The following is a 23,565-nucleotide window of genomic DNA, read 5'->3' on the forward strand; positions in this document are numbered from 1 at the left end:
CTCATTTCTTTAGGTGCTCTCACTGTCATAGTTTAGTTAATTTTCTGTTCTTGTCTTTGCTGTTGGTTTTTTTAGAAATAAATGTGTGTAAAATTAAAGTTGATTTGTTCTGTGTTTGCTTGCTCACATTTCACTCACTGTGCTTCCTTTCAATACACTAATAAATAAATCAAATAAAAATCACAATAATGGTTATATTCCTTTCCTTGCATTAAAACAATAAGTCAAAGAGTGAGATTTTTAGCGATTTTATTGAATTTAAGGCAACATACATCCACTACCACAATGCAAACAATTCCTGGTGCTGATCAGCACCACTGCATATTTAAAGCCACCATCTGTAGAGTCTGAAACATTTTCATTTGGCATCCTCCAGTGGCTGAATTCAGTTAGATACTTAAGTGTGTTTCACTTAAAGGGTACATTTGCAGAAACAGATATTATATCTTCATTATACGAAAATGTTTTTTGTTTGTTTGTTCGTTCGTTTTGTCCACTTGAGGGAACATCAGCCAAACTGGTGTTGAGTTATTCATTCAGAGAAAAGCTTGTATCTGTTTTTGCAAATGAGCTCTTCACTTGTTTTTGTACTTTGCTAAAAGTTTTACAGCAATGCAGAATATTTGAAGGGAAAAAAAGTCACAAAAAAGCTTTTATGCTTAGATGAGGAGGAGACTGTGGTGTATCAATTCAAAACACAACAAAGAGCGATGGAAACAGACCTAGTAAATAAATAATGACAGACATGAAGAATGTGACTTAAACATCAGATCTGTGTGACACAATTAGGAGACTTTGACCTTATTCACACTACTACACGAAAAAGAAACAGAAAATTCAGATGTCCGTCATGTTATCTACATGGTTTGACTTGCAATCTTCAGATTGCATCATCTTGTTGCACCTTCTTCTTCTTCTTCTTCTTCTTCTTCTTCCTCTGCTATGGTATAATGGCACCTGACTGGAGAATTAGCTCCACCAACTGTTCATCTCAATTCATAGTAGCACTCAATTCCTAATATTTACTCAACAGCAGTGACTGAACACTAACACTTTACACCGGGATTTTTCAAACAAAAATGTAGGCCATCAAATTAATTTTAAAGATGCTGAGACCTCATGCACTTATACACATAATGGCTTTAAATGAATAAATAAACACACATTTGGTTAAGAGTATGTTGCACACTAGCTCAGCTTCAGAGACACAACAGACTGTCTTCATGGCAGCCACAGACTACTCTCCACTCTCTTTTGCCTGGTAGATGAGAAAAAGAGGAAGACATTATCAGTAATTATAAGATCCACTTTGTTGCCAGAAGCTCACTGACTCACCTTCCCCATGTCACGACTCTTCGCTCTCATCTTATTGATCTGGGACTCGGCGATGTCTGCGCGCTCTACAGCCTCATCCAGCTCGTGCTGCACCTTCCTCAGTTTCACCAGATGAGTGTTGGCCTGTTCTTCCTGTCAGATACAACATAACTGATAAATTAGAAATCTCCAAATGCGACTGAAATCTATGTTTGAATCAGGAAACAAATGTTACTCACAGCTTCTTCAGCCTGCCTTTTGTACACTTTGACCTTCAGCTGGAATTTGTCCACGAGTTCCTGAAGTCTCATCATGTTCTTCCTGTCCTCATCAGACTGATGTTTGATAATGGGAGACAATAAGTTACAACTGATTGGTGGAAAGTAACCAAGCATATTTACTCAAGTTCTTTGAGTACAAATTCAATGCACTTATAGTATTTATTTTTAAGTATTTCATGCAACGTCATACGTCTACTCCACTACATCTCAGCATGGATGCATTGCTGGCACAGGCACAGGGGCCCAGAGTGTCAGTGGGCCACCTTGCCTTCAATTGCAAAATGTCAGATTTCAAATTAACACATGCCGACCAGGAAGAGACTCAAAATGATTACAAAGAGACACAAACCCACAAAAAGAAACCTGCATAATGACTACAAAAAGATGCAAAACCAAAATAAAAGTCTGTGTGTCTTGCTCCTGTGTAGGAGAGGTGTGGGGCCCTTTGTCTCATCATCTCAACCTCAGGAGCAAATATTGTACGTTTTACTCAGATACATTTGTCTGACAGCTTTAGTCACTTTTACAGATTGCAAATTTTCATCCTCTTCCTGTCCAGTGAAAACCATGTACTTCCAACTTTGGATTTATATTTTTTTTTGCTGATAAACTGAAGGATAAAGTGTTACTTTGTGTGTTGAGAAAATTCTTCTACTTCTTAAGCTAAATAAACTCCTTAAAAACCCTCTTGGATCAGCTGGAAAATGCATCATCACACAACTGACAAGTGGGCTGTTTTTGACACCATGAAAAGTTGACTTTATAGAGAGATGTGGTTCTGACAGGATAGTGATGCTGCAAACATATGATGATCTTATTGAATATGATGCATTGCTGTAGATTAATTAGTACAACCTTTAACATCTACAGCAGTAAAATGCAACATACACATTAAAGCAGCTGTAGTATGAATCCAAAAACATCATATTTAATAGTAAAACACTGACAGTGAATCAGGTATGTTGTGAGTTTACCTGATAGGTGAGCTCTTTAATCCTGCGCTCAAGTTTGCGAACCCCTTTCACAGCGTCTGACCCATGTCTTTGTTCAGCTTCGAGCTCGTTCTCCAGCTCTCGCACCTGCAAACAAGCATTTAAACCTTCTTAAATCGAATGCAAAGATAAAATAAGCTCTGGTCATCCAGGCCTGCGAGATCAATAGGCCCTGCTGCAGGAAACATCAATAGTTTTTACATGATGCTTTGAGAAACTCATTTTCCTGAAATAAATGGTTGAATAAAGTAGCAGGTTTTACAGAACCACAAAGATTTGAACAGATGATTTAATCAGGCAGGATTTATTGGGGATTAAAGTTTAATACATCACCCTTGCTTCCAGTTTTTGGAGTTGCTTCTTCCCACCCTTCATGGCTAAGCTCTCCGCCTCGTCGAGACGCTGCTGCAGGTCTTTCACAGTCGCCTCCAGGTTCTTCTTCATCCTCTCCAGGTGAGCGCTGGTGTCCTGCTCTTTCTTCAGCTCCTCGGCCATCATGGCAGCCTGGAAAAAAGTAGTTCAAATATTGATTAGATTGCTGTTTAGGAAGTTAACACTTGAGCAAAATCCAGACACTTACATCAGTGATGGCCTTCTTGGCTTTCTCTTCAGCGTTCCTGGATGCTTGAACAGTGTCGTCCATCTCACCCTGAATGTGAGAAAGATCAGCCTCCAGCTTCTTCCGACTGTTGAGCAGGCTGGTGTTCTGTGAGAAATGTTATTATAAGAAAACTTAGTGCTGAAATACAACTTCACTTCACAAGTGTTGTTTTACCACTGCCAAACAAACTGTGGTACAATTACTGAAAGAAAGGTCATGAATCAGTTTGGACAGTTCGGACACTTGCACCAATCTGGGTGAATGCACTACTCACTGGGGTATGACTTATTTTTTTCTAGTTTATCTGCCAAAGTCAGGTTCTGAATACATTTAAAGCAAGAAATAGATGATGTATTTGTACATATTTTGCACCTACTAAGCTTTGGGAGTTTGGAGATGCAGCTAGTTTCATTATTCTCTGACAAGTGCAGTACCACCTGTATGTGATCATGTTTTCCTAATTCTGTGGTGAATGTTTTCTGGGTTAAAGCTACAGTTGGTAGCTTTTATATTAACTTTTGTCATATTTGCTGAAATATGGGCGGCACGGTGGTGTGGTGGTTAGCACTGTCGCCTCACAGCAAGAGGGCTCCTGGTTCAATCCCGGGTGTGGGAGCCCTTCTGTGCGGTGCATGTTCTCCCCGTGTCAGCGTGGGTTTTCTCCAGGTACTCCAGCTTCCTCCCACAGTCCAAAGACATGCAGATTGGGGACTAGCTTAATTGATAACTATAAATTGTCCGTAGGTGTGAATGTGAGTGCGAATGGTTGTCTGTCTCTATGTGTCAGCCCTGTGATAGTCTGGCGACCTGTCCAGGGTGTACCCTGCCCCTCCCAATGTCAGCTGGGATAGGCTCCAGCCCCCCCGCGACCCTCAAGAGGATGAAGCGGTTAGAAGATGGATAGATGGATGGATGGATGGGACATAAAATTCCTGTGACACTGATTTTGTGTCTGGTGTAGCCTACTCAAAACTTTTATGTTACTGTATTGTACTTAAAGGTTTTCAGTGCGAGCTGTTTCCAAAAAATGTTTAAATTGACTGAGCAAATTGGGGTTTTTAGGCAACCCTCTCTTAATGTAACCCACATTATGTTCCTGTATTGGCAATTTCTTGCTTCATATGTATTCAGAAACATAATTTAGTGTGCCATTTAGCTATAAAAGGACAAAGTTAGCAGCCCAACCACCATGTCGAAAACAGCTAAGTGAAAACCAAGCATCGATTGGCTGAAGCAACATTCTCATTTTGCATTTAGACAGTTCACTAAAATATGTTTCTGAAAATATCTGAGGCCTAGTCAGTTTGACCACAGCTGACGAGCAATGACTGACATGATTTACAGCTGCATTCAAATCGCTTCAGCTCTGATTGGTTGGTTTCCTTCACATGTAGTAGATTCTAGCAAACGTAATGAGTGGAACTATGAGGAGGAAAAGGAACATGATATTTTTTTCAGATTATCTTGTCTTATTCACTACTGTCTAGATATAGTGGCAGTTTCAGAAATATGACAAATAGTTATTGTTGTAAAAGTCACCAATTGTAGCTTTAACCCTGCGATAACTTATTATTCTTTCCATGTGGGGGCAGCAGAAACAAATTGTTAAACAGTTGACTGTTTGCAAATCCAGCATTTGGAGGCATGCTTTTGTCCATCTTTCTTTTACAAGTTTAATATTCATTTTATTTTTATCTCTGTTTTTGGTCTCCACCACCTGCCTCTTAAGCTGCTAAATGCTCCACTTTGTTCACCAGCGAGTCTCTAACTGTATCTGTCTGCTGTTTGCTGCTGAGCAGGTAGTGTTCAGTGGGCTGTGGGCCAGAAAACTAAACAATGAGCTGAAAGATTCTATAAAGGTCTAGATAGAAACTGTAGATATAAAAATATAAACCTTGAAGCAACAAACTCATGATGGAAAGAGGAAGTCTATGAGGCTAAAACTGCTGATGAAATAAATGTAGTTTTGAACCTGTGAGTGCAGCAGCTGCACCCTCTCGCTGGCGTCCAGCAGTTCCTGCTCCACCAGCTTGCGGCTCCTCTCAGTTTGCTCCAGAGCGGATCTGACCTCCTCCATCTCTGCCTGCATGAGGTTACTCCTGCGCTCAGTAATAGCCACCTGCTCCTTCATGTCCTCACTGTTTCTCAGAGCGTCTTCAAGGTGAATCTGAACTTCCTGTACGGTGGAGTATAAACAGTTTTTTTCCACTGTATGTGCAAACAAAGCAAACACAGCTCAGTCATTACGCGAGTCTCACCTTGAGCTGGACTTGTATGTTCCTCAGTTGTTTCTGGGACTCGGCCGCCTGCCTGTTAGCGTGACCCAGCTGGATCTCCATCTCATTCAGGTCCCCCTCCATCTTTTTCTTCACTCTCAGAGCGTCATTCCTGCTCCGGACTTCAGCATCAAAATTACTCTGCATGGTGTCAATGACTCGTTGGCTGTTTCTCTTTTGCTGCTCGATCTCTTCGTCCCTCTCCGCTATCTTCTTGTCCACCTCGGATTTCACCTGATTCAGCTCTAGCTGGACTCGCAGGATCTTGGATTCATTGTGCTCCAGGGAGGCCTGAATCCATATGTGACATGCAGTCATATTAATGGTGTATGTTTTAATATATATGATTTTGATTGTTTACTTACCTCTGCCTCCTCCTGAGCAGCCTGAGCCTCCAGCTTCTCCTGTTCAGCCTGTTTCTTTGATTTCTCCAGCTCATGGATGGTTTTGCCCGTCTCTCCCAGCTGCTCGGTCAGGTCCATTATTTCCTCTGGAAAAAGAAACATAGAAGTTTCTATCATTTCTCTGCATTAAAAGCATCAGCTATGCTCTGCATTAGGAAGGTGCTGACATACGTTGAAGGTTTTTATTTTCCCGTTTGAGCGTCTCGAGTTGTTCCAGGCATTCCTCAAAGGCATTCTTCATTTTGAAGTTCTCAGTGCCCAAACAACGCACCTCTTTTACAGTCGACTCCAGCTCCGTCTGACCTTCCTCATGTTTCTGTTTCCACTCAGCAACAACCTACAGGAAAAGATATTACAGTTGAATATTTAAAACACACTAGCACTACCATTTTGACAGCTGAAAGAGGTCTTGTTAGATGTTTACTTTACATTTATGCTTCTTCCGAATATGATAATGACTAATGTGTTGCCTTGAGAAAGGGTTGAGAAAGGTTACCTGCTAATTTTTTAAACCATTATTTAAACAATCAGGTTTTTAAGAGTGAAAATCTACTTTCTTAGAGACATCTGAAGCATAACCAGTAGCAGATCAAACAATACAAGATCAGGCAGTGGATGAAACAAAAATAAATGCAGACAATGATACTACTAAAGCTAAAAGAGGGACAATGAAAAACTTGAAACTACATGGAAAAAGCAACGCAAACATATCATTTTGGTTCTGTAAGAGATGTTGCTATATTGTCAGGCAGGCAGCAATGATGCTTCTCATTCATTATGTCACAGACATTCTTGGTTTTGGTGGTCTTGTGTTAAAATTACAATAATGGTAAAACAGTTTTGAGGTATGGGGTTTTAGATTACGGCATCGCTGCGGGTATTTTCTAGATATGCTAACCCTGTTTGCAATTGTTGTGCATTTGCCATAGCTGTAATCCTCACCATGTGGGTTTTTCTCTTGAGAAACACTTCCAATAAGCATACAACTAACCTTTGTGCAGCTTGTCCAAGTTTGTTTTCAGGTGAGGAATGGACTTATTATTGCCCCTCTGGCCAAAAGGATTAGAAACCCAACTACAATACAAACAATAGTTGCAGCACATTGTATTCACCTCCCTCTGCACCAAAATCCACACTTAGAAACTTACTTTTAACTTACTTTCTTTATGCTTTAGCTGCAGTGTTTTTAAACATCATGTTAAGGTTTTACAAGAGACGAGACCTAAAGGATGAAGACTGACTGGTCGGTTTTGAAAATGCATCTCCCACCTCCGATAAAGTGCTTCATACAGCAGCCTCCCTACGCCTTTCAAAGGGAAGCAGCGTGTCCCAAAAGAAACTATTTTACAAAAAGAAAGAAAAAAAACAACAACTATATTTAATACCATTTTCTTTTTGCAAAAAAACTGTGCTGTGTTCAAACAGCAACTCTTTGGAGCTGAAAAATGAAGCCAACACAAAGTGCCAGAAACTGCAGTTCACTGAATGGCCACATGAGGCTGGCTCCAGAGGCGAGTCAATCCCCATAGACCCCAATGTTAATGTGCCCAACTTTACAGCAGAAAGAAACAAGTTTACAAAAGACAGTTTTGGTCTCTATAGCTAATATACCCATTCAAGATGACTGTACAAGGGGTGAATGTTTACATAACTTAAGGTTATGCATAATTAAGGGAAGGCTACTTTGAGTGACAGGCTGTCTGCCACCCCGTCCACATGCCTCCACAGTGCCAGCCTCATGCCCAAATATGGTCACTTCGGGCTAAAAAAAATCAAGTGGTGACGACCGCAATAGTAATCTCAAGGCCTCAAACTGATGTGTGACGTCACGGTAGCTACGTCCATTATTTTTGAAGTCTATGGTTGTGTTCAGTGATGTCGCCAGCCAACCTTTCACTAAAAACACTTCTGGCCACTTGCATAATGTCCCATGTAGCAAACACTTTACGAATGTTCACATGATTTTTTCTTCCATTAGTTGCTCCCTCTACATCATACTTTCTGTGTAGTTTTATTATAGTCTACCAACTAACTAACTAAATTATCAGTCACATTAGCATGAATTTACATGACATTTTAGGGGGTCTCAAGATCTCAACCTTATCAAAATTTCTTTGTTTCTTGTCCAAGGCGGCAGCAGCAGCATTTGACCTCTCAATGTCCATCATTAAGTCCTCCACCTCTCCTTGCAGCCGCTGCTTCGTCTTCTCCAGAGAGGAACACTTAGAGTTGACGGCCTCTACGGCTTCTTCTGCTTCCTGCAGACGCAGCGCCAGCTTCTTCCTGCCGGGGATCACACATTATAAGATCTAATGAGATAATATCATGTTTTAACTGGTGTCATTTTTCTTACTTTGCCTCCTCAAGCTCTTCATTGCGCTGGATGGCGTCTGTTTCGTATTTGGTTCTCCATTGGGCCACCTCGCTGTTGGCTTTGGACAGGCAGCGGAGCAGCTCAGCTTTGGCCTCCTGTTCCTCCTCGTACTGCTCTCTCAGCAGCTCACAGTCATGTCGAGATGACTGCAGCCCGTGAGCCAGGGCATTTTTTGCCTTAAAAGAAATGAAAATTAACACATAGTTATATCTTCAAACTTTAAAACATTTCACTGTGCTTGTTTCTTACCTTAACCTCCTCCTCATGGAGTCTTTTCAGCTCCTCAATCTGCTGAATAAAAGCTTGCTTTCCCCGAGTTAGCTGTGTCATGAAAGATTCTTTTTCCTCGAGCCGGCGAACCATTTCAGCTGGATGATAAGTGTAGAAACATTTAGCACTGCCTCCTCTGTGAGTGTTTGCGACTGCTGCTCAGCTATGATCAAATATTTCTCACCGTTTTCTGTCTGCAGCCGAGCTTTCTGAGTCGACAGGTCATTTATTAGCCTCTGATGCTCCTCCTCTTTGGTTTTTACCTCATTTAGTTGGTCCTCAAGCGAGCGGCACATTTTCTCTAAATTGATCTGAAATTAAATGAAATTTAAAAAAGAAAAGATGCACTTGACATGTCTTTGAGTATTTTCATTTAATGCAACTTTATACTTCTACTCCACTTCATCTCAGAGGCATATATTGTACTGCATTTGTCTAACAGCTGACTTACAAAACTCTATAAAACCCTCTTGGATCAGCTGAAATTCATGAAGACTTTGATAACCAACCTTTGCTTTAGCCATGGTTTCCACATTACTCGCTAAGTCATCCACCTCCAGCCTTAACTCACTCTTCTCCTTCTCTAGTTTCTGCCTGACCCTTTGAAGGTTATCCAGCTGTTCACTGAGTTCAGCCACACTGTCTGCGTGTTTCTTGCGCAGAGCAGCAGACATGGCGTCGTGCTGCAGCGAACACTCCTCCAGGTCTCTGCGGAGTTTGAGAAACTCAGCTTCCCGCTTCTTGTTCATCTCGGCCTGAGCGGCACTGGCTCCTCCGGCCTCCTCCAGCCTCTCACTGATCTCCTCCAGCTCTCTGGACAGATCATATCTTTGCTTCTCTACTTTGGCTCGAGCTGAACGCTCACACTCATTTTCCTCCTCCAGCTCCTCAATTCGGGCCTGCAGAAGAAGCATACACCCACTGAAGTAATTTAGCTTTGTGATATCACCTCACACCAGAGCCAGTGATTGAATTCCTTACCTGCAGCTCTTTTATTTTCTTCTGCAGCTGACCACCGAGAGCCTGTTCATCTTCTATCTTTGTCTGCAGCTGTGACAACTCAAAGTCTTTTCTGCAAAATTAAGTGAAGCTCGCTGTTTATTTGAATATTGAATATTTGAAAATTTAGAAAATGCATCATCAAGCAAAGTGTGAGGCAGAATCATTGGACTAATGTTAATATTTATTTATTTATTTATGTATTGGCATTATTAAACAGGACAGGTGCAATAGCTTTGACAAACTGATCAACATTTGAGAAACCACTATAGCACACAGTGTAGATGGAGAGTTACTCATCTATTCATTAAAACCTTTTTGTGGGTATCATCTCACTTTTTCAGCTTTTCATCCAGCTGCTGTTTCTCATTCTCCAGATCCATGATGGACTCATGAGCCAGTTTCAGATCCCCCTCCAGCTTCCTCTTGGCTCTCTCCAGATCCATACGGACCTTCTTCTCTTGTTCTAATGAACTCTCCAACTGAAATCACACATACTGTCATTACATCTTAATGACAGGAACATACTACACCTTTTCAGTCTTACCTGTAGGTACAGCAGTGGTGGAATGTAACTGAGTACATTTACTCAAGTACTGTACTTGAATGATACTTAAGTACAGTACTTATATTTTCAACTTTGACCCTTCGATTTTCCTGTTGTTTTGTTTCTAAGTGACTAATGGAGGGAACAATTTTGTAATTGATCCAGTATTGAGAGAGACCACCGCAGCCAGAGCGCTGAAACAGGCCGCAATGTAATTCATACAGGTAACTGCACACTGGCAAGTTACGTGTACTAAGTGCTTGTTTTTGCCACTGATAGGCTCAGATTGTTGTTATAAGTGTGTGACAACATTACAAAAAAGACCCTAAAGAGAAATGAAACATCTTATTTGCCTTTCTGTGGTCTTTTTGTTATTTAAACCAATTCTTGCTTAAGAAGTCTCATTTGAAATCTTGCTGGAGGTGAGTTCTTGTGGAAACATTAGTGAGAGTTGGAGAGAGGAGTGCTGGGAGGAGTTTGTTGTGTTACAGAAGTACAAAAAAAGGTAGCCTAGTGTTATCTAAAAGACTATGAATGTCATGGCTGAGTATTAAGCTGATTGTAGCAATGTGAAAAAGTCCCAGTGATTTCAGAACAACACTTCTCCTTGAGGGAGACTTGGTCATTTTCATGAGCAAATAATACAAATGAGACCAGGCCTGTGTAGGATCTTTTCAGTAATGTTGTAAGACTCTTCTAATAGCAATCTGAACCTGTCACTGGCAAAAACAATCACTTTTAGTGGATGTAAATTGATGGGACCAAATTAAAAAACTGTTATCTCCATTAGTCATTTAGACACAAAGACATGGAAAAATTGGGTCCAGGTTGAAAAATACCTTAGCTTCCATTTAAGTACAATTTTGGGGTACTTGTACTTAACTTGGGTGTTCCGTTTTCAAGCCACTTTCTTACTTCTACTTCACTATAAATCAGCAGGAAATATTATCCATTTTGCTCTACTACATTCAAGCTTTGCAGCTTTACTTTACAAATGAGGACTTTGCACACCAAAAATAAAGAATTTCATGTTTAATATTTTACAATTAGTCAGTTAATCAGTAGTTTTAGCTTCACAAATGTTAAGATTGACTGCTTTTCCTTTTACTTTATTATTTCAGTAATTTTAATGTGTAGGCTATTTAATACTTTTATGGCAGCTTTTGTGAGGGTGTCAGTTTGGGCTCTGGGTAATTGTGACGGCATTTCTCACTATTGTCAGAATTTTTGCAAACCAAACAATTGATTAATGGAGAAAATAATTAGCAGATTAATCCATAATGAAAAATGACCCCCTGAAATGATCACCTCAAACCAACCAACAGTAAAATCCTGCTTTTATGCATGAGTAATAATAATCTAAATATATAATATATACAGTATAACAGTCACAGGGAAAATCTTTGTACTTTTAAAACTTAAAATACATTTTCCTGATTAGATGTGATCTGATTTTCCTTATCATACTTTACCTGAGTAACATTTTCAGTGCAGGACCAGAGCATTTTTACAGTGTGGTATTAGGACCTTTAATCAAAGGGGAACATAAAACTAAAATAAAAATTCCAATATGTTATTTCCATGGCGTAGGAAAGTTCATCAATTCTTGTGAACATGAGCTACTCTCTCTCAAAGCCAGATACCAGAGAAGTAAGTCTGAATCGTGTGATGTCATAGTATATAAAGTCTGGAGCTGCTCCATAAACAGTGAATGGGACACTGGACTTGTGGCGTAGAATGTTTGTTTGTTTTTTATACCCAAATGAGTTTTATTCTATTGCAGTGTTCTCAGTTCTGAAACAGAAAATGTACCCATATACTCAGAACATTCCTCTGGGTGCTCTCAGTGTCATCTATAACATCTTTCACCATTCACTGTCTATGGAGCAGCTCCAGACTTAATACCCTATGACATCACAAACTTGAGTTTTAGCACTCTAGCATTTGGATTTCGGAGAGAGTTATTTATTATTATTTACTACTCTTTTTCGGCTGTTTTAGACCAAAAAAATAACGTATGAAATTTAAAAATAGGCGTAGTTCCCCTTTAAGGATCTGAATACTTCCTCTGCCACAGTTGTGCAGTAACTCACCTCATCTACCTGCTGCTCTAGTTTAGTTCTGGCTTTGGTCAGAGTGTTTACTTTGTCCTCCTCTGACTGCAGGTCGTCCAGCGTTTGCTGATGAGCCTCCTGAAGCTCTTTCTTCTCCTTCGACAGCTTGGTGATGTTTTCATCTTGGCTCATGATTTCTTCCATCAGGTTTTTCACCTAAAGACATTATTAAAAACAGATGTTACAATTTCCCCTAAATATGATATACAGTAGACGATGCAGGCCATATGATATTACCTTGTTTTCTACAGCATGTTTCTCCTTCTCCACTTTGGCCAAGGTGAGCTCTAAGTCGTCAATGTCCCTCTTCAGTTCAGAGCACTCGTCCTCAAGCTTCCTCTTCTTGGCCGTCAGCTCAGCGTTTACCTCCTCTTCATCCTCCAGTCTCTCTGCCACCTCCTTTAGCTTGGCCTCTAGCTGGATCTTACTTTTGATGAGTCCTTCACACCTCTCCTCTGCATCCAGGAGGTTGTCTGCCTCCTGATTTCAAGTTTATACACCAATATTAAAGATAAACACTTCAAATCATACTAATCATGCCAACTATGTGACCTCTCACTACTCTCTGTCTGTGGTGTAACTTACTGACTGGACTTGTAAGAGGAGGTCATTCTTCTCTTGTACGACTGAGACCATTTTCTCCTCAAGTTCTCTTCGCCGGTTTTCCAATTTGGCCAGATCTTCTTTGAGCTTTGTGAAATCCACCTTCATCTGGGCCATTTCCTTCTCAGCTTCAGCACTTTTCAAGAGAGGTTTGAGCTTGAAATACAGCTTCATCCATGGCCAATGTTTCACATTCATGAAGGAACGGAAGTTATACTGGATGGTGTAGATCGCCTCCCTGTCAAAGTAATAGGTAGGTCAGTTTGTTCTTCAAATTTCTAATGTCCATCAAACGTGCAAATATGTCTTTGGTTTTCGTTAAAACGTTATTTTCGGTTTTACAGCACAGAACTGCATCAGGGCCGTAGCTACCATTGTTGACAATGAGGCAGTGATAGAAGAAATACTAAGATCTTTTATTTAAGCAAAAGTAGCCATAATAAAGCAGTAAATATTTTTACTTTCTGGCCATCATCTTCTGGTACTCCAGTCGAACGATGTACCCACGACACAGGGCCTGAGTGGACGTCACCACCTGGGCTAACCGCTCATCTCTCATTTCCTCCAAAGCGCCCAGCAGACCAGCTTTAAAAAACACCTGAAATGAAAAGGTAATTACCTGTGGAGCCCATTCATTCTTTATTATCTCTATTATTCAACTAGTGTGCTGAAAGAAAAACAAACCTTAGAGTGTCCAAACTTGTACTGTGTGTGATCCACGTCGATCGAGCCCAGCAGTTTCTCTGCAGCTTTTTTGTTATCCATAAACTGTCCCTCTGGAACAGCACTGGCATTCAAGATCCTGTATCTGCAGGAGAAAGTATAGGTTTGAGTATGGGATCAAATATTATAAGATATTCAGATGGAAAGCTTTATTTACCTCTGCTTGAAATCCCCGTAGAGAATTCTACTCGGAAATCCTTTCCTGCAGATCCGGATGCCCTCCAGCACGCCGTTGCAGCGTAGTTGGTGGATAACCAGTTGGTTCTCCATAGCACCTGTGATGAAGGCAATAATTAGTTTTTATCCATGTTGTTTTATGTGTAATAATGAGATTATCAAATCTACCTGGTGTTTTGGTCTCATTTGGTATCAAGCAGCGCACAAAGTGAGGATGAGTGGTTCTCAGATTCGTCATGAGCTTCCCAAGATTTTCCTGTAAGAAAGTGTACATATGAATTTGAGGGTTTTTGGAAGTTTTGTTTAAATTTCTTATGTTCAGACATGTTTTCATTTAGCACTAAGCGTAGAGTATTTTTCCCTATGATTCTACATTCAGCTTCAGAGGACTAGATTATGATTTAAGTTGCATTCAGTTTTTAAGTTAGTTTTTTGGTCATCAAATAATGTATTGATTTCCATGAAATTTTGTACAGACATTCATGTTCCCCAGTGGATTAATCCTACTGACTTTGGTGATCATCTGACTGTCCCTCCAGCACCACCATGACTTTGACATTCAGTTTTAAGTGAAATATCTCAACTATTACATAAATCGCCACAAAATCTGGTTCAGCAAATGTTAGCTTGCTAACATGCTAAACTACCATGGTGAACATGGCAACCATTATACCTGCTGCAATTTAGCTTGTTAGCATGATGACATTAGCCTGATCAGACTGTTCTTGTTACAATGGTAAGTCTTCAAGTGTTTTAAATGAGTAGGCTAGTACCTTACTAAATTTGTTCACATATTATTTAATTTATATGCATTTGGTTTACAAAAAGGCTATTCAGAATTTAGGTGTTAAGACCAACCTGGTCTCACTCCGAAGTCAGACGCTGCCAAAAAAAAAGCCGTCCTTTAACGTCAGGATGATACGCGGCCGGTTGTTTTTGTAGTTCAGGGGAAAACGTGGCGGGACAAGAGCGAAAGTTAAGGCGACAAAACTCCGTAGAGTGTGGGTGAGAGCGGTGGTGGATGGGTCCAACAAACACCAACCTTCACCCAGGAGAGCGGAGTTTGCATCCTGTAAGATTCTAAAGCCAAACCCTGTTCTTTTTTTCCTAAACCTAACCATGTGTTTTTGTTGTCTAAACCCAAACACCTGCGGTAGTTGTTAGAGGAAAAAAAACGTCAATTTGCGTTGTTGTACTAATGATGTAGTGCTTTTATTTTGAAAGCCACAGTATGTAAACGGTACAGTTCCTGTGAAACCGGAAGTGTATTTTGAAAGAAGACAATGCATGTAACAGGCATAACTTCACATGGTGTCCCAGAATGTCAACAACCGACGCACCCAGGGTACCTTGCGCGTCCTATGTGGACATGTAAGTCCATGACTAAAAGTCAATAGGTGACATTTATTTTGCAGTAGGTAGAATTTCCTACACTTTAAGTGTCTTTGAACATATCGCCAGATGTCAGTCTGTCATTAACCAACCAACGCATATCAAAGATGAGTCTCTTCGCCAACAGGTTTCTAGCAGGGTGGGACATCAAACGAGTGTAGGCTGAGAGAAGGAGGGCGCAACACCAAGCAGAAGAGAAAATGAACACAGAGAAGCTACATTTTGTTTTGTTGTTTGTAAGTTTATAAAACCTGTTAAAGTCACAGTGTTCGTGTTTGTAGGAGTTGGGGTTTTGTATCAGTCTGTAGCTCTGTTAAAATACCAGGGGAGCGTGTTTGACGGCATTTTCATTCAGTGGTTTGCTAAGCTACATGAACTCTGAGCACCAGATGAGCTGTGGCTAGTTAGCTTAGTTAGGTAACTTAGCAACCGCGCCTGGATGGAGGAGAAGTGACTGCGTGCGTGTGGAAAAAGAGACACTTTGCACTGAGTTTCTGAGTAAGTATGGACACTGAGAACTGTGATAAATTAAATATTTGTAGTTTAAAGACAAATTGTATTACTATTTGTGAATTATGTGGATAGTGTGCTGGAGGCTGTGTCTGAGCTGCAGTAGAAGTGCTCCAGGACTCGCCACTACAGCTGTAGGACCCAGATTCAACAAACAAAACCCTCAGGTATTATAATGCTTTTTCTTTAAAGTATTTCAACATTTTAAAGGTGCTGTTCACCAAATTTGGGAATAAATACACCTGCATTTATTTTCTGTTATTTAAATTCATTCATGCTCTATAACACTGTGTAACTTGTGCTTTTAGTAGTGGCTATAGTGTTACTACAGTATTGTGAGTGGGAGTTAAAAGCTCACCTAGCAGTGTAGCTTCATAATTTGCTAACTGGGCCGCTCTATATCTTAGTCAGATTTATATGCCCATAGTAGACACATCCCAGTTTTACATTTTAGTAGACCCTTAGCAGTTCATCTCCCATGCTGAGTGTGTTCATATGATCTATTAGTGTCTTACCCTGAACAGCGCCGACACAGTTTGGAAAGATGCCCCCTTCTTCTTGGATCCTTTTTTGGTTCCTCCTGCAGCTGCCTCTGCATTAATGATACATTTAACAGTTGTATCTCACTTTGCATTAACAATATTTCTCCAGATACATCCATAAACACAAATCACCACTCCCCTTGCTATTCTTCACTTTATATTCACTTTATATTCCTGCATTTCCACAATTATGCAGAACAAATTCTATGAAATATTATTAATAAAATAATGATAGCCTAACTAAAAACGCTTATAGGGAAAATGAGGATGGCTGAACTCAGGCAAAGCAATATGAAATAATTCAGTATATGGGTTAAGCTTCACCCTGAGGTAGGGTCTGCTTCATTTCAATGCAGTTCTGTCTACTTCCACTTAACTATGTTTGAGAAGGAAATATTGTCCTTTTCTTTTACTACAATCATTAGACAGTTTTACTTTACAAATGAAGAATTTTACAGGCAAAATATATGAAGAGTTTATAAAATATGGTTTGTTATACAGGCTATAAAACTACCCAACAGTGTTTACAGTTACAGATCCTCATGGACGAGAGACTTTTGTTCATGACAGCATGAGATGTAAACATTAATGGTGTCCCCCTTGGTTGAGCTGTAACATTAGCCAGCTCAGTGGTGCTCGGTGTGGTAGCAGTAGATGTATGATTCTTTCTGGAATCTGAGTGTAGTTCAAGTAGAAAAAAAAATAGTTCCTACATGAAAATGCTCACAGCATGGTCTGTGGATTTTCTTTTGTAACCAGGTCATGATTTCTTGAAAGGCACATTGCTTTTGAGTTATTCAAATGTATTTTTTGGTGAGCGCCACAAGCCAAGTGCCATCAAGTTCCATTGTATTAGAGAGAAGGCAGACATCTCTACAGCCAACACTTGGCAACTCACTCTAAAAGAATCTAGTATGATAAATAGCACTACAAGATAGAGGAAAATAGGCATTTTTAATTTAGCGGTGAACTGTCCCTTTAAGTAAAGGAACTGAATACTTCCACCACCATTAAAAGTATTCAGGAAATCAGTGTTTAAACACCAACTCACCCTCTGATCCAGAGAAGCTTGCATACAACATGGCCAATATTTTGACTGATGACTTCTGGTACAGCTGCACCACAGACTCGCTCAGAGGGTCTTTGTTCTTCTCCAGCCAGCCAGTGACGTTGTAGTCCACGTTGCCGGCGTAGTGCACCAGAGTAAAGTGAGCCTCGGGTTTCCCTTTGACTGTTTTGGGCTTCAAGAAGCAGTTGTTCTTTCCAAGATGTTGGTCATACAGTTTGTTCTTGAAAGACGTGTCTGATGATTTTGGGAACATGCACTCTTCTTCAAGGATGGAGAAGATGCCCAGTGGCTAGGAAACAATTAATAACATCATATTTGCAGTGATGGAAGTACATTTACTTGAGTATTGTATCACCACTGCACAGTTGCAATGCTTAATGCCATGCAGCATGATATTTTAAATTACCGTACCTTTTCAATGAGCTCAATGCAGGCAGCTAAGTCCATTCCAAAGTCAATAAACTCCCATGCAATCCCTTCTTTCTTGTATTCCTCTTGTTCCAACACAAACATGTGGTGGTTGAAAAACTGTTGCAGCTTCTCGTTGGTGAAATTAATGCACAGTTGCTCCATGCTGTTGTACTAAAGAAAGATTGAGAAAAGCTCACATATGAATACATTATTCAGTGAACATCTGGAGAAAAAAGATACCTTTACAGACTTTGAACCCTCACATCAAAAATTTCGAATCCAGCGATATCGAGGACCCCGATGAAATGTTGTCTGGACTGTTTTGTGTCCAGCTGCTGGTTGATTCGCATCACCATCCACAGAAACATCTTCTCGTAGACGGATTTGGCGAGGGCACCAATAGAGTTGTACACCTGGAAACACGAGAAGTTAAAGGCAGACCCGTTTCTCCACCAATATACAGCCACACTGCAGTAAGAAAATGTTTTGACAGTGATAAATGTTTGTTGTGTTGGATCTGTACTCCAGCACATCTGTTTGCATCTGTACATCAGATGAAGGCAGTTGGAATTGTAACACTTTTTCTATATAATAACCCAATTTTAGGCACCAGACAGTAACTAAATACATCACGTCTTGCTTATTTCTTGTCTTTTTTGCCTTCAGTCTGGTTTCCAGCAGTGAAACAAAGGGATTGACTGAGTTAAGAAATTCTAATTCTGATGATTTTTTTTTTTAAATCCCTCTTTTCTCCTCCTGTAAAATACTTCTGATGACTCATTTCGAACCTGAGGTTGTATTTAATGAATGCAACCAATGGGCTTTGGGGTGACTACCTAACTTATATATCTATCAATAATGCCTTGCTGATAAAAACATGGTAATCAACCATGTTGTTATTGAGATATAACCACACAGCTCATTATGGATGATCCTCTGCAGTGGATATAACCAGGAGAAATTGTTGGAGAAATTAGTAGTCTTACCTGCTGCACATTTTGTCCTTTGGTGACATACTCATTTCCAACCTTCACTCTGGGATAACAGAGACCTTTCAGCAGATCAGCAGAGTTCAGGCCCATCAGATACGCTGCTTTATCAGCTTCTGCAATAAACAAAACAAAACCAGAAAAAACTGGATTTGAATTTTTCAGCGTCTATAATTTGCATGACAGTATTAATTAGGATGGATGATCCTCACCCTCGGTGCCATCTGGCTCTGCCTGCTCCTCCCGCTGCTTCTGCTTGAACTTCATGTTCCCATAATGCATCACAGCTCCGGTCAGCTTGTAGATGGACATTTTCTCCTCAGAGGTGAAACCCAGAATGTCAAAGGCCTCCTGCATTGTAAAATGTGCAAAGTCAGATTGGGAAACAACTGAAAAGAGAGGATGAGCTTTGTGTGCTTCAATAGAGTCCACTTACATCTGTAGCCATTAACTCATCTGCGTCATTTATGCTTTTTACACTGATTTCTCCCTGACTGACGAAGGCATAGTCATAAGGGTTGGTGGTGATGAGAAGCAGGTCTGAAAGGAAAGAAATCGAGCTAAAATCTCTTTGTGTGAATGAGTAAATGAGGAAAAGGACAATGATGAAAAGGGTTAATCAATTCACCGATCAGTTCAGGCTTCTTGTTGCAAGTAAGCTGATAGAAAATATGATAACTCCTCTCAGCTGCCAGCTGAAACGTCACTCTTGATTTCTCCAGCAGATCTTTTATGGAAGAATACACACAGTTAACTTAATTTTTGCAGCAAAATAATTAAACAAACACAAATGTGCATAAACTTACATGTTTCGATATCAGCAGATGCCAGTTTACCAGTCGTGCCAAAGTGTATTCTAATGAATTTACCCTGTTCAACAAAACAGTAGCATCTTACTCTCTGTGTTGGACAAATTCTTGGTAATCAAATCAAAACCAAGTCTCTCGGGTGGTGACTCACAAAGCGAGAGGAGTTGTCGTTCCTCATTGTCTTGGCATTCCCAAAAGCTTCCAGCAGAGGGTTGGCCTGGATAATCTGATCCTCCAGAGTCCCCTGTCACAAAGCAGTCATGTAAATTAGGCACCCTCTCCTCTGTGGACAACACTAACTGACACCACCTGCTGCACAGCCTCTCAAAAGTTGTCCTGAGCTCACCTTTATTTTACTGATTGTCTCCTTTTTCTTGTCTGCAGACACTGCGATTGTTGCAAAATACTGAATGACACGTTTGGTGTTGACCGTCTTGCCTGCTCCAGATTCACCACTAAATAAAAAACATTTTAATTATTATTTTTAACTGCATTATGTGCAAATAGATAACAAAAATCTTAGCTAAACTTACGTGATGAGTATCGACTGATTTTCACGATCTGAGGACATAAAAGCAGACATATGGTGAAAAACATAAAGCTAATTATTCAGTTGCATTGATTTTGAGCTGCTGACATACCGGTGAGCATGAACTGGTAGGCGTTATCAGACAGGGCAAAAATGTGAGGGGGAACCTCCATCCTCTTCTTTCCTCTGTAGGCCCGCACCACCTCTGGGTTGTACACCGGCAGCCATTTATAGGGATTCACAGTCACACAGAAGAGCCCAGAGTAGGTCTGCATGGAGAAGAAAAGCTAAATATCTAGGGATGGGCAATGCCAGTCGATCGCTCCACTTCTGTTTTAGACTGAAATATCTCAACAACTATTGGGTGGTAACTTCTAACTTTTGTGCAGACATTCATGGTCCCCAGAGGATGAATCCCACTGCCTTTTGTGATCCCCTGACTTTTCATTTAGTGCCATCGTCAGGTGAAAATACTTGATTCACATGACTTTTTATAAATGTGTAGATATTAAATCCTTACAGCTGGGATAGGCAGTTTAATTTGGGCATTATTGGGCAAAAATAAACTCTATTACTTAAACTAAATTAATGGGCATAATAAACTCTAAGACTACACTAGATTACTGCTTCTTAAGTCTGTCTTTAGGCTTCAGAAATCTAGCCAGTGACAGGAGACTTTAGCCAATCCCACGCAATTTAAGAGAGAAGACATTCCTATTGGCTGTCCTACAAATGCAGATGATGAAAGCTTGATTCAGCGGTGGAGAGTCCTGCAGAAAAAAGTTGGTATTCCAGCATTGGCAACAACTGTCTACACTGCAAAGCAACCCAAAAAAAGGAAGATGGACTTATCAAAAGAGTCTTAAAAAGAATCTGATAATAAATTAGATAAAACACGTGTCAGTTTCTGCAAAGCACTTCAGAGATCAACAGAAAATGTTAATAGTTTAGCGATCTGCTAACCAGAGCCAAAGGCTCGTGGCTGCGGCTTCAAGTTCACATTTATGTAGCTAACATTAGCTAAAGTCTCGAATTACATTGTGTCCTCTGTCTCACTCTCCGCCACTACAGACCACCTCAGTAGTATGAGACAGCTCTGGAGACTGACCCCCAGTCTGCGGCCACAGCAGCCTGAATCCAGCCAGGACAAACCCCAGCTCCAAGGGACTGGACAACCCAGACTCCTTGCTTCATCACCAAACTTTCTGTTGCTGCCATTACACAGGTTAGATCTGGTGCTGGCCACCAGCCCGCTCTGACATTCATCATTGAGTGGTTTGCACTGGCCGAATTCAAGCTGCTACAGATACCAACCGAAGGTACGTCTCCTGTGCTGCTATCTGCTCTCCATGGGGTGAAGCAGTCCACTATGACGGGGAGCAAGGTGGAGGGATCCTGAGGTGGCTATAGCTGGCTAGGTCTTGTCTCATTATGGTCTGGTAAACAAAGAGAGCGAGAGTGGGGCAAAGACGGGCTGAGTGAGTGTGCTTAAAATGAAATAAGATCATAAATCAACATACTGGAAACACTGGGTTACTGTATGAAGCGCGTGCATATACCTGTGGTCGTCTGGTGGGAGGGGCTCAGGACAAAGGGCAGAGTTGAAGAAGGAGGGAGTGTTTTTGAATTCTGTTTTTTCTGTTGTTGTTGTTTTTGCCTTTTTGAGATTTCTGCCTACCCCAGCTTTAAAAGCTGAGTCATTATCAGAGTAAAACAATGTACCCCATCCAATAAATCAGAACATGAGCAATCATCTCTAGTGACAGTGACCCCACAGGGAGCCAAATGTTTCCAATTTTCTTCAGATCTTCTAGTTAAATCAGCAGCAGGTTTAAGTTCCAGGCAGATGGCAGTCATAAATAATATCCAGGAGAAACAGAAGCTATTCGTGCATGATAAAAATATTTTAATCTTAGTTCGGAAAATGTTTTGTCAGAGTCAAGAGTTACATCAAAATCTAAATATTCAAACATCAAAGCTGAATTATGAATTGAATTTTACTGTGACTTGTGTATCTTGTTTCTACTGGTGATTGGCAATTGAGAGGATAAACAGTGTTGTTGAAGCTTTGATGTGACAGTAAAAGCATGATGTCTATGCCCTATGTCTGAGGTGTGTTCTTAATATTTACCAATATAAATAATAAAATAAGCTAAACACATTTGTTAAAATGAAGCACAAAGCAAAGAAATCTGTCACATTTAACTCATTTCAATATCAAACTGCACTGGAAACAAGTGGAAATATCTAAAGTCGCTTATTTTAAAGAATACCAAAGTTTGAAGCCTCCGCCTCTTTTAATCTAGTCTGTTTCTGTCTCATTAGCATCAGATTTGCTGGAGGACTCACGTAGATCATCCACGCTGCGTATCTCTCCTTCAGGTTGAACAGCACTGCAGGCTCGTGGAGGTGCGTCATCATCACCATGTCCTCAATCTTATCAAACTTGGGGGGGTTCATGGGAAAAACTTGGTCCTCCCTGACAGATAATGTCTGGAAAACATAAAGCATAAATGTCTGTCGTTTAAAAGTGAAACAGAATATGATGCTTAAAGTTTACTGCCAGAGAGGAGATAAACATGGACACCAGAAACCAGAATTTTCATGTCTCCATGAGCTCTAAAAACATGATGTGAGCTTTTTATTTCTTACAAAATATTACTCTTGTATAAAGCTTCAGGGAAGACTAAATGTCTCAGTTGGAAGCCAGACTAATGAAGTTCTGCAGATTCTTTATTGCAGTTTTTACAGGCCCTGAAGCTGCATAAAATCCCTCCAAATCTCAATCGAATAGCGTCCTATATGGTCAGACATCCCATAAAACATACAAACCACATTCACTGTCTGTGTTCACTGTCTAATAAAAGGTCAATTTATCAGCATAACCCTTCAGTCCACCCACTCTGTCATCCACAGTCTTGACAGTGACTTTGCCGTCCACTCTGTCCTGGATCTCAGCCTTCACATACAGCTCTTTCTCATCGCTGACAAAGCACGCCGTCTTGCTGTCGAACGGCCGAGACTGAGCCTCTGTCCTCTCCCTCTCAGACTTGCGGAGGAACTGGGCAGCTGGCCCAAAGATTGACATTTCCCCATCTGCGCTCATTTTCTCCTCTGAATCAAGACAAAAAAACACCTTCACTATCTTTTAAGTTATTTTATGCAGTGGATAATGCTTGAAATGTACTCACCCTCTTACTGCACTAATACAGAAACAGGAAGAGGGAAAATTGAACTCTATAGTTTAAAAAAAACAAAACATGTAAGTCTCAACTTCTCCCAAATTACAATCATTCTGCAAATTAGCTGATACACACCAACGGATTGTGGACTCACCTTGTTGATCACGCTGGGATAACAAACATAACTGGTTGCACTGGCCCTTTTTATATCACACCATTGTGTCCTTGTGTGAAGCCCCCTTCCTTTACATGGGCATGCAGTGGTAGAGTTACACGAACCTGTTGCTCAGGTCACTAAGGAAGGATCAAGGATTAAGCACAAGATGCAGCACAGTTAAATATAGAGTACAATGACACCTCAGAATGTCACATTTGAGGAGTATTGAAATTGGTAAGTAACAACAAATAATGAGAAGAAGACGAAGATGAATAATACTACTAATAATAGTAATAATAA

At 40.4% G+C, this 23,565-nt stretch overlaps 1 protein-coding gene across 1 annotated transcript; it reads right to left on the bottom strand.

Moving 5' to 3' along the window:
* Nucleotides 1-910: 910 nt before the first annotated feature.
* Nucleotides 911-23,032, bottom strand: LOC126405119 (myosin-4-like). Its single transcript, XM_050068675.1, has 39 exons — nucleotides 22,829-23,032; nucleotides 22,276-22,419; nucleotides 20,039-20,195; nucleotides 19,931-19,958; nucleotides 19,744-19,852; nucleotides 19,549-19,641; nucleotides 19,395-19,458; nucleotides 19,217-19,315; nucleotides 19,025-19,128; nucleotides 18,801-18,939; nucleotides 18,586-18,704; nucleotides 17,863-18,012; nucleotides 17,600-17,770; nucleotides 17,171-17,477; nucleotides 16,093-16,169; nucleotides 13,844-13,931; nucleotides 13,656-13,773; nucleotides 13,460-13,583; nucleotides 13,237-13,373; nucleotides 12,758-13,013; nucleotides 12,410-12,652; nucleotides 12,152-12,328; nucleotides 9,848-9,993; nucleotides 9,494-9,584; nucleotides 9,022-9,411; nucleotides 8,697-8,823; nucleotides 8,492-8,610; nucleotides 8,222-8,418; nucleotides 7,968-8,151; nucleotides 6,040-6,205; nucleotides 5,830-5,954; nucleotides 5,447-5,755; nucleotides 5,161-5,364; nucleotides 3,168-3,293; nucleotides 2,921-3,091; nucleotides 2,570-2,674; nucleotides 1,554-1,649; nucleotides 1,336-1,467; nucleotides 911-1,258 (listed from the first exon to the last, which is right to left on the bottom strand). Exons 1-39 carry the CDS (start codon nucleotides 23,030-23,032, stop codon nucleotides 1,238-1,240), a joined length of 5,817 nt encoding a protein of 1,938 aa, XP_049924632.1. The 3' UTR covers nucleotides 911-1,237.
* Between the last annotated feature and the right edge of the window lie 533 nt (nucleotides 23,033-23,565).

Source organism: Epinephelus moara, chromosome 18 (assembly GCF_006386435.1).
Source record: "Epinephelus moara isolate mb chromosome 18, YSFRI_EMoa_1.0, whole genome shotgun sequence".
Lineage (NCBI taxonomy): Eukaryota > Metazoa > Chordata > Actinopteri > Perciformes > Serranidae > Epinephelus > Epinephelus moara.